The following is an 11,216-nucleotide window of genomic DNA, read 5'->3' as shown; positions in this document are numbered from 1 at the left end:
GGCGACGACGGGCATGGGGTCGGGCATGGTTTTGCTCTACCCGTGCCCGACCCGACCCGTTGCCATCCATTGACAGCCAGTGAATGAACCAATGGCTTTTCTTTTCTTTTTCTTTTTCTTTTTCACGGTCCAGTGTCCGGACTAATCGAGAGGGCTGGACGAATGAAACATGCCACGTGGACCAATGAAACGCTAGAAGAATGGCTAGCTTTAGATTAATAGAAGAGATGAGACAATTGCACAATCGACGCTCTAGCTGAATCTCACGGGACACGTGGCTGGTTTTCAAAGGAGCAAACCCTAAAATCTTAGGGAGCCACGTGGCCCAATCATATGCTTGATTTTTTACCTTGAATTCGGTATATAAGATAAGATTTGATTCTTTTAATGGGACATGCTGCTATGTGGTCTTTCAGGCTTAAATCTGAACTACTGATGCCACTTGAACTGCTGCTAATTTCCTGAGGTTAATTTATCAAGGTCACAAACTAATTCTAACTAGGTCATAAACTAATGATAACTATTCCTGTATAAGGTTCGTCCTGTAGGGTCTTCATTAGAATCTTACATCATATATACTAGCTTATGTTGTCGCACATTTGCGCGACTCTTGTTACGTGATACGTGAGTGTCAATCAATCTGTTGTTTTTCTTGTTGCTAGTAAAATATTGGGTCAGGATGAGTCATAGTATTATGTTGGTAAAGTAGATGGCTTAATATTTATTGTAAATTTTAATAGGTATGAGACATATGTATCACCCTTTATTCTTCACTTATTTTCTATTAGTGCATACCCTTTTGTGACTCATTGTCATATATTTTGTAGGTTTTTAAGGATTAGTTTAATTTCTATTTTTAAATTTGTGTGAAAAATCATTAAGCCTATATTCAGGTGACCATGACTCATTATTGGAAGGAATATGCATGTCTCAGTAGCAATTTTTTTTCTCAAATACATTAACAACAAATTGCTAGAAACAAAAATAATCACATGAACATACATTTTGAATATGCCCTGAATAGCTCAATCTTGACTAATGAATATTTAGTTAAGGGAATGAGGGTGCCTTTTTTCTTCCTTCATTTCTTTCTTTCCACTTCTAGTAGCTTCATCTCCTGAAGTCTCTTGAATGTGTTATTTTGCCATCATTTAATCCAACGGTCCAAGATTCATTCACTCTTTTTTGTCTTGTAGTAAGTTCATGGCTAATATTTACCAAATGATGTGGCTCATTCTCAGTCCACTTTGGATGTCACTTTTCACTAGTTAAGATATAGATAGCTGTGATGGGCTATGAGATAATGAGATGTGAGACGGCGAATGGAATATGGAGGGTTTGTATAGGGATTGGGGATAAGATCTGGGCCCTTGGATTGTGAACCTATGATTCAAGATTTGGAAGATTAGAGATCCAATTTATTGTGAAATTTATATCCTCTATGTTCCCAAATATAAGCAAATTTTAGGATTCAAATTTTATACACAAATTGTTTTTATAGGACTATGATTCCAATACATGAAAATAAACATTTTCAACCAAATATTCCGTTTGTCCAAAAAAAAAGAAGTATGATTGGATGTGACATAATCTAGTCCTCGAGCCCCGACATGATGGTCAGGGTGGGAGACGGGGATTGATAGGGAAAATAACGTGGAGCTGAGGCGGGTGGTGGAGGGGGGGGAGGTGTGAAGTTGTTTAAATAAAAATGAAGGGGTCGAGTGGGCTGAAGTTGTTTGTAGCGCATCTGTCATCTGTCTCGCTCACAATACGGGATGTGGGTGTTGGGTGGTGCCGTTCGCTTGTCACCAAATCATGCCACCATGGTCAGTGAGAAGGTAGCTTTAAAATAGGGAGTTTATAGGTAGTTTTGTCTGAAATGATATTATAGTGATAAACACACTATTTGAGAATAATATTTTGATAAAAACCTAATGTATCAAAGGCGAAGGGTGAATACGTTTGGTTAGAGGGGAGGTTTTAGGAGGGATCTCCTCTTGACCTGGATAATGGTGAGTTGGAAAGGATTTCATCCTCTACCCTATCTAAATAAATCTTAGCACTATATTTTTATTTAAAAATACATAGTCTAAACTCAATATTATTTCTACCTTCTACCAAAAATACAAGATTAAGATTGAAAAATAAATTTTCGTAACAATCATACGATCAATTTCCTCATAAAAAACTCCCAATCCTCGTCTCAATTTACCAAACAAGCCCTTGCATCAAAGCCTCCAAGGCAGGTGCCAACCCCAGCCCGGGAACATCTTCTCCGGTTCTCCCTCACCGCTCACTGGCTCTTGTCTCTCGCCGCCGCCGTCTTGCCCTCAAGCATCCGGGTTCGCCGATCGCCCCACTTCTCCCTTCCTCCCTCCGCCAGCGCCACCTCCGCGCTACTGCCTCCTCCCTCCTTTCTCGCGCCCGCGCCTCCTGAAACTGGATCCCCCAATGGCAATGGATTCAAGTATTCAACTCTCTCTCTCTCTCTCTCTCTCTTGGTGAACATTGGGGCCGCCATTTGCCAAAGATATAAGCCCGAGAGGTTCAGCTTCTCGTAGAAGCTAAGGCTGTGATGCGACTGGGCGGATGGATGCTCCGGCCACTGAACCGCGGCCTCCTCCTCCCCACCTTGTCCTGCCCAGTTGCCCCACACCGCCGTGGGTTCGCAGCCTATGCAGCAGCGCTGCAGTGGCTGGAGGACGAGCTCACCTCGCTCGCGATCCTCCCCTCCGTCCCCGGGGTGGACTCCTTCGCGTGCGCCAGGCAGTTGCAGGGCTGCATCGCTCGTGGCGACGCCCGCGGCGGCCGCGCCGTGCACGGCCATGTAGTGCGCCGCGGAGGGGTGGGGCGCCTGGACCTCTTCTGCGCCAACGTCCTGCTCAATATGTACGGGAAGCTCGGGCCCCTTGCCAGCGCGCGCAGGCTGTTCGACCGAATGCCTGAGCGGAACATGGTGTCCTTCGTCACGCTCGTCCAGGCCCACGCTCAGCGCGGTGATTTTGAGGCTGCCGCGGCTCTGTTCAGGAGGCTGCGGTGGGAGGGGCACGAGGTGAACCAGTTCGTGCTCACCACCATGTTGAAGCTAGCTATTGCCATGGATGCGGCAGGGCTTGCCGGGGGTGTGCACTCATGTGCGTGGAAGCTGGGCCATGATCACAACGCCTTTGTTGGTTCAGGGCTGATTGATGCCTACTCCTTATGCAGTCTTGTCAGTGATGCGGAACATGTGTTTAATGGGATTGTGCGTAAGGATGCTGTTGTCTGGACTGCGATGGTTTCTTGCTATTCTGAAAATGATTGCCCAGAGAATGCCTTTCGGGTCTTTTCCAAGATGAGGGTGTCGGGTTGTAAGCCTAACCCTTTTGCACTAACCAGTGTGCTCAAAGCTGCAGTTTGCTTGCCATCAGTTGTGCTAGGCAAGGGCATCCATGGTTGCGCCATAAAAACCCTTAATGACACGGAGCCTCATGTCGGTGGTGCTTTGCTTGATATGTATGCCAAATGTGGGGATATTAAGGATGCACGTTTGGCTTTTGAGATGATTCCCTATGATGATGTGATACTTCTGAGTTTTATGATATCCCGGTATGCACAGAGCAATCAGAATGTACAAGCCTTTGAACTGTTCCTCCGATTGATGCGTTCTTCTGTGCTGCCCAATGAATATAGCCTTTCTAGTGTTCTGCAAGCATGTACTAACATGGTTCAGTTGGATTTCGGAAAGCAAATTCATAACCATGCTATAAAAATAGGCCATGAGTCTGATCTTTTTGTTGGAAATGCACTAATGGATTTCTATGCCAAGTGCAACGACATGGATAGCTCACTTAAGATCTTCTCATCATTGCGAGATGCCAATGAGGTGAGCTGGAACACAATTGTTGTTGGCTTCAGTCAGTCTGGTTTGGGAGAAGAAGCATTGAGTGTATTCTGTGAGATGCAAGCTGCTCAGATGCCTTGCACTCAAGTTACATACTCGAGTGTGCTCCGGGCTTGTGCAAGCACAGCATCAATAAGACATGCTGGTCAGATTCATTGTTCAATTGAGAAGTCCACATTTAATAATGACACCGTAATTGGCAATTCACTTATTGATACATATGCTAAGTGCGGATACATTAGGGATGCTCTCAAGGTATTTCAACATTTAATGGAACGCGATATAATTTCATGGAATGCAATAATCTCAGGATATGCGCTTCATGGACAAGCGGCAGATGCTCTAGAACTTTTTGACAGGATGAATAAAAGCAACGTGGAATCCAATGATATCACTTTTGTTGCTCTGCTATCCGTCTGCAGTAGCACAGGATTAGTAAATCATGGATTATCTCTGTTCGATTCTATGAGGATTGATCATGGCATCAAACCAAGTATGGAGCATTATACATGCATTGTTAGGCTTCTAGGACGAGCTGGCCGTCTGAATGATGCTCTACAATTCATTGGAGATATTCCTTCGGCACCATCTGCTATGGTTTGGCGTGCATTGCTTAGCTCTTGTATAATCCATAAGAATGTGGCTCTGGGAAGATTTTCTGCAGAAAAAATACTTGAGATTGAACCACAAGATGAGACAACCTATGTCTTACTATCAAATATGTATGCTGCAGCTGGAAGTTTGGATCAAGTTGCCCTTTTGAGGAAATCAATGAGGAATATTGGTGTAAGGAAGGTACCTGGTCTTAGTTGGGTTGAGATCAAGGGTGAAATTCATGCCTTTTCAGTGGGATCAGTGGACCATCCAGATATGCGGGTGATAAATGCAATGCTGGAATGGCTCAATCTTAAAACTAGTAGGGAAGGTTATATTCCTGACATTAATGTAGTGTTGCACGATGTAGACAAGGAACAAAAGACTCGAATGCTGTGGGTGCATAGTGAGAGGCTGGCTTTAGCATATGGCCTTGTGATGACACCTCCTGGGCATCCAATAAGGATATTGAAGAATTTGCGTTCCTGTTTGGATTGTCATACTGCATTTACGGTGATATCTAAAATAGTTAAACAAGAAATCATCGTGAGGGATATAAATCGCTTCCATCATTTTGAGGATGGAAAGTGCTCGTGCGGTGACTATTGGTGATCTTCTGTTGTTCCTTGATGTGTTAAAGGAATCCATACAAGTTATATGTGATATAATGTGTTTGGCAAATGGCAATCTTCTAGGAAACCAAGTTATCATGCATGCTCTATTGTTTTGGGTAACATGGTTTTGAACTTGAACTCGTGCAATTTCATGCTATTTTCAAGGCACTGGAGAAGAGATATCATATCAGACTGGGCTACCATTCCGAAAAAAAAAAACCCATTCATTTTTAATGTTTAGTGTTACCTAAGCACATTTTCGTTATTGACTTGAATACTAGTGAATGTCATCTCATTAGCAATAGAAAACCTTATGGCTGAACTGAATTGGCTGATATTTTTCGTTCTCTATGATTTCATCAAGTTGGTAGATAGCCTTTTGTTTAAGTATGTTCTAGTGACTGCATTGGAAAATTGACACTTGCACCGGCCTTCGTATTGATAGTAATTAGCATAGTTCATGCTATGACACAAACATTAGGCCATGCAAGTGGTTTTCATGAAAGAGCTTTCCATTTTCTAACGTTTATCTTACATAGTTTTGTTAGAATTGTAGGGGGGTTTTAGTTATAATAAAATTGGCAGCGAACCTACAATTAAAGCATCAGTTGATTTTCTTGAGTTATAGTTAAAGCAGCAAACCTATAATTAGTTATATACTTTGAGTTGTTTAAATAAATATCGTTTGATTTTCTTGTGCCATTGCCTTGACATCATTGTGCCGCATTATCAGTTCAGTCACACTTCACACTGACTAGGTGATAGCGACTCTTCTAGCACTAGCTAATGGGGATATTAAGTGTAATGCACCCTGACTCTGCTTGCTGTGGGAGACCAGGAGTTGTTTTATTTTTCTGATCTTCTCAAGATTGTGGCAAAGCTTGCTAAAGGAGAAGGAAAAATAATTTCTTTTGCCTATCTTATATGATATAAACTGCTTGCCCTTGTTAAAATAAACTCTGTTCTGCAGGTGATAGTTGGGCAAGGCAACCATAAGGGTAAAATGCAGCCTTTGGAAGTGAAACGAGCTTGCCTACTGGCTTATTCTTAGGCTATATAACCTTCTACTACCTCCTTATGGAAGCTGAGGGATTGTTTGTGCCGGATCATCCTGTAATTGCTCATCTTGTAGAGATGAAGAGTATTGTAGAAAAGGTTTGTTTTCTTTTCTACAACAACCTTGTTTCTTTAATTTGTATATTTTCTGGAAGGAGTTAATGCAGTACCAATTTCAATTAATACTATGATTTTTTATCATTGAGTTGATTGCAAATATTTGAATAATATCTGATATTAAACGTATCATTAAACAGGCCAATATATCTTCCAAGACAACAAGGAGACATTAATGACTGTTGTACGCCTGATAGCAGTACCATGGATGTGCTAGACAAGATAATTTTTTTGGACAAGGACAATTTACTAGTACGGGATAAGATAAAAATAGGATCTGTTCTTCTTTACTTTACTATAAAGTACAAACATGATAATTGAAGTATTTGGTAACTCATCATGATAATTTTTATTCAGCGTGCGGAAGTTGCTGAATTGACAAAGAATGACCATTCTAATAAGGCTTAGAATGAAATTGACAAAAGAAAGGACAAGGTTGAACTGAAACAACACTTTTGATATATTTTAGCATTTTGTTTCGAAAATAATGCAGATGCACAAAAGCTGAACAAATATTAAAATTCTAGGATGAGCATATCAGCTCACAAAGCCTTGAAATGTTGGAAGTATGAGCAACCCTTGAAGAAAAAGGGCTCTATAATTTCACGCAGTTGAAGCCTGAGAAGGTTTCAAACACCAGGACAACTCCTCATAGGTGAGTCATTAGTTGTGCCATCTCTTTCTCTTTTAAACGACACATTTAATATATTTGGATGGTTTTAGCTTTTAAATGCCTTTTTGTTAATAATTATGAGATACCTGCAAATGTTGGATGATTTTGATGATGATGTTCTCAGAAATAGACAAGTAACCAAACCTAGCAAGGTCCTGGTAGCAGCGGTAAAATCCAATAAAAATAAGGTCTGTATACATTTTTTTAATTTTTTTCCACCTTTCTTTAATAATTTTATATTTGGTTGGCTTCTTTCTTAGTTTCTACAATTTCTTAAATCTTGTGATAACATGTAAGCTTGAAATGATTTAAAGTGTGCCAATCTAACCGAAGCCTTCTATTGAGATGATGGAAATACAGAGCTACCTCCAAAACTGTAGAAACAAAAGTACTTATGCCATGCATTTTTTTAGAGTTACTGTAGAATATTGATGTATAGGTAGTTTACTGCAATAGAGGTTCAAATATCATACTTCTATCAAGTTACCCAATTTGACAAACATTTTTTTTTAAATGTGACAGTAGATTTTGGTCCCTGGCCAGTGGTCTCAGATGAGAAAACTGCTATTTCATCCGTCACAAAATGTAAGCATTTTTTAGGTGGGCACGGGTATTAAAGAAGTACTTCCTCCGTTTCATATTATAAGACTTTCTAGTATTACCCACATTCATATATATGTCTAGATTCATTAACATATATATGAATGTGGGTAATGCTAGAAAGTCTTATAATTTGAAACGGAGGGAGTAGGTGAGAATGATTCGAGGAATATTGTGATTGATTGAGAAGAGAAAGTAGATGAAGAAATCAAATGAAGAAAAATGGTTGTGATTGGTTGAGAGTAGGGTAGGTGGAAAAATAGCTTTCATTTTGGGATAAGGTATTGTGCTAGAAATAGCTACATTTCGGGACAGAGGTAACAAAATAAAATCTTTGACATCAGTTTGTTCAGAATGATCTGAGAAGAAAACTGCGAGAAAACGTTGCTTGAGTTTGCAATTAATGTTGTATTTCTGAGGCAGTGAGATATCTAGGTATACATTGCCAAAGTGTAGTAGGACTTCACAAATTGACAGAAGAGAACTGAAATTTTGTATAAGACCTGGTCATAATTCGTGTCCATTCTTGTGAATATTTGAAGATATCTCATCCTTGAGGAAGCGTAATAGGAATGGACTCTGCTGCATTTGGTGCCTTTTGTCCTTGAAAACTTGGTTTAGCTATGTACTAGCTAGATCTAATAATTAGCTTTCTCAAATATGCAGTACCAAAATATATTGTATATTTTCTTCTTGTATTATTTCAAGTCATTCCTCTAATGGTTGTCTCGCTGCTATGCTGTTCTTGCAGAGCTGATGTGCTAATCTGTCATATTAACTCAATAACATCTGCGTGTGCATAAATTGTGTTCAATATTCTTTAGAACAAAAAAAAAATGTAGTTATTCTTGCCTGGTTAGAGATAGTCTGAAATATGTAATTGGGTTACAGTTTTTTAAATTGCTGGTGAAGTGGTGATACCGTGATATTTCTTCATCAGTGGTAGTGTCTGGTTATCACTGCCATGCTCTTGCATACAAGATAAACTCTTCTTTGGTGCATGTTATTTGTGGTTGTGACAGTTGCAGCTGTCAGATACTCTTTTCTGCTCTTTATTATCTGTTTATGTATCTCCAGTTCGGGTATAGTCTTTTTCTTTGGAATAAAAAATGTAGGCACCCTTTTCTGGTTAGAGGTATGTCTGAATATATTAAGTATCTTATAGCTTTTTGGCAAAAGTTGCAGTTTTGAATTTTATGGTGGTGTTAAGAAAAGTATCAGGTCTTTGTGTCTGATTCACACCAGGCCACTACTATTCTCTTGCATAGGAGTACCTATTTAGCACATGCACTTTGGAGTTCTGGATGTCAAATGCCTACGTTAATTGTGGTTACGACTTATGACAGTTGTAGACTTGCACCAGCTGCTTACCTCTTTCTTTTTTTTAACCTGCTATGTTTTCAAGTTTGTCCCTGGTGATGATGAGCTTCCAAAGCGAGATAATATTGGTGAAAGACAGTGAAAATACGAACTACATGTTCTTGCCAGAGTAGAAGCTAGTACACTTGAAGAAGATGACTTGCCCAATGAAGATGCCCATACTGAAGGGAAGCTTAACATTTTCAATCCAAAACAACAAGAACAGAAACATTTCCATACTGAAGTGAAGAAGATGACAATGATGATGACATTGGACCATTAGAGTACAAGGACATTAAAAAGCATGGCTGAAAAACTCGAGCAAAGAACAGAAATACTCACCGTAAGTTCCATTGATAAAAACTTATGAAGATTGATTATTTCCGATCAAGGTTCTTTTGGCAAGGGGATGGACACAAAAGGAAATATAGACTAGCAAGGTGGGACATCATATGTCGTCCTAAAGACCAAGGGGGGTTAGGAATTCAAGATCTTGAAATTAAGAACAAGGCTCTCCTTAGCAAGTGGTTGCATAAACTACTCACTACAGATGGTGTGTGACAACAAATGCTAAGGAACAAATATTTGGGGTCACAGCCTTTGTCTCAAGCTCAGTGGAAAGCAGGAGACTCACACTTTTGGGCTAGTCTAATGAAGGCCAAGCTTGATTTTCTCAGGTTTGGCTCCTTCAACATCAAAGATGGCTCTCAAGTTCGGTTTTGGGAAGATAAATGGTTGGGGAATGCCTGTTTAAGGGAACAATATCCTTGTCTCTATAACGTTGTTAGGCATAAACATACAACTATTTCAGAAATTTTCCAAACCAGTCCTCTAAGCTTTTCTTGGCGCAGGGACCTTACTGGCTCTAAGTTAGTGGCGTGGAATCACCTTCTCTCACGCATCGCTAATATTATATTATCTCACGACCAAGATGAGTTTAAATGGAATCTAACCATTGATGGCAGATTCTCGGTTAAATATCTTTATCTTGCGTTGGTGCAGACTGATGTTCCCAATATAAACAAAAGAATCGGGAAGATCAAAGCCCCCCTAAAGATTAAGATCTTCTTATGGTACTTACGTCGTGGAGTAGTCTTAACAAAAGATAATCTTATTAAAAGGAATTGGAGAGGAAACAAGTCTTGTTCTTTTTGCCACAAAGATGAAACTATTAATCATTTGTTCTTTGATTGTCGTTTTGCCTGCGCAGTTTGGTCTATAATTCAATTTTGCTTCGAATATTAGTTTACCTAATAGTAAAACTCATATGTTTGGGCATTGGATAAGAAGACAACCACGCAATTTGAGATCTTTGGTCTTATTAGGTGCAACTACCACTATTTGGTCTATTTGGCTTTGCAGAAATTATGTGGTTTTTGAAAGAAAAAACATATCTTCTCCTTTACAGGTTATCTTTTTGATTACACATTGGCTCCGCTCATGGGCTATCCTTCAGAAGGTCAATTTGCGGGGTACTATCATTGCGGCTTGTCAACAATTGGAGCTAGTGGCCATGGAGTTTTCTACCCCGGTGCATGGGTGGTGTTCTAGACTACGGTTAGAGGGCTCCTGAAGTTCTTTTTGTCCCTGCTATTTGGATGATGAGTTTATCTTTTGTTTCTTTCTTGTTGGCTGTGTGCACTCTTTGGGTGCAGAAGCCGGAGGTGCTCGCAGAATAATTATATCACTTGATAGAGTTTTACTAAGATTAATAAAGCTTCCATTATCTAAAAAAAATACTTATTCGTTGACTGTATTACAGAAACCCCATTACTCAATCGCTGGAGGAAGAAGCTGAAGGAAATTGGCAAGAGGAAGATCTCATACCAGGTTAATCCTCCACTAGTGTACGGTACAACCTTTCACAATTTTTATTTTTTTATATGTGTGGCTAATTAAATCTAAACTCCTCCAGATAGAGAAGAAAGGTTAACCTGCACAAGAACAAAAGCTTAAGAATCCATGGAAGATAGGGTAAGTAATAACATAATATATGAGACAGCCGAGCTATGTGAGCAAGTCATTCAGATGCACTCGCTTGTGTGTATGATCGTTCAAGCTAAGCATCAAACCAAGCTTGTTTAGCGGGGAGGTAAGTGCGTGGCGTCAACCTTGGGGTGAATGTCCGGCATCAATCCAAATGTTAGCCATAGTGTTAGGTTTAAAGGTTGATGAATCCTGCATGATGAATTGATTATGGTCTAACATGATATTTCTTTGATGGTACGTAGTTTTCTTGTTAAGAATTTTTTGAGAGATCGCACACATGATATTCGGAGGTTCAACGTCATGCATTAAAAAATTGTGTTATGTGCTATGG

At 39.9% G+C, this 11,216-nt stretch overlaps 1 protein-coding gene across 6 annotated transcripts; it reads left to right on the top strand.

The window, feature by feature from the left end:
• Positions 1–2,228: 2,228 nt before the first annotated feature.
• On the top strand, positions 2,229–10,977 carry LOC127767604 (putative pentatricopeptide repeat-containing protein At5g13230, mitochondrial). Of its 6 annotated transcripts, XM_052292994.1 has the most exons (8): positions 2,229–5,207; positions 6,062–6,246; positions 6,405–6,516; positions 6,622–6,699; positions 6,792–9,239; positions 10,305–10,453; positions 10,659–10,726; positions 10,812–10,977. In XM_052292994.1, exon 1 carries the CDS (start codon positions 2,576–2,578, stop codon positions 5,087–5,089), a length of 2,514 nt encoding a protein of 837 aa, XP_052148954.1. In that variant the 5' UTR covers positions 2,229–2,575; the 3' UTR covers positions 5,090–5,207; positions 6,062–6,246; positions 6,405–6,516; positions 6,622–6,699; positions 6,792–9,239; positions 10,305–10,453; positions 10,659–10,726; positions 10,812–10,977. The 6 variants fall into 6 exon arrangements, with proteins under 6 accessions (XP_052148954.1, XP_052148953.1, XP_052148950.1 ...); XM_052292993.1 differs by having other exon boundaries at positions 6,622–9,239; XM_052292990.1 differs by having other exon boundaries at positions 6,405–6,699.
• Positions 10,978–11,216: the final 239 nt, after the last annotated feature.

This window comes from Oryza glaberrima, chromosome 3 (genome assembly GCF_000147395.1).
Source record: "Oryza glaberrima chromosome 3, OglaRS2, whole genome shotgun sequence".
NCBI lineage: Eukaryota > Viridiplantae > Streptophyta > Magnoliopsida > Poales > Poaceae > Oryza > Oryza glaberrima.
Note: the sequence above shows the minus strand (reverse complement) of the source record. Positions and strands in the feature narration are given on the sequence as shown.

Excerpts from the sequence above, each read along its gene's own strand:
- LOC127767604 (XM_052292994.1), top strand. The coding sequence starts at position 2,576 with ATGCGACTGGGCGGATGGATGCTCCGGCCACTGAACCGCGGCCTCCTC.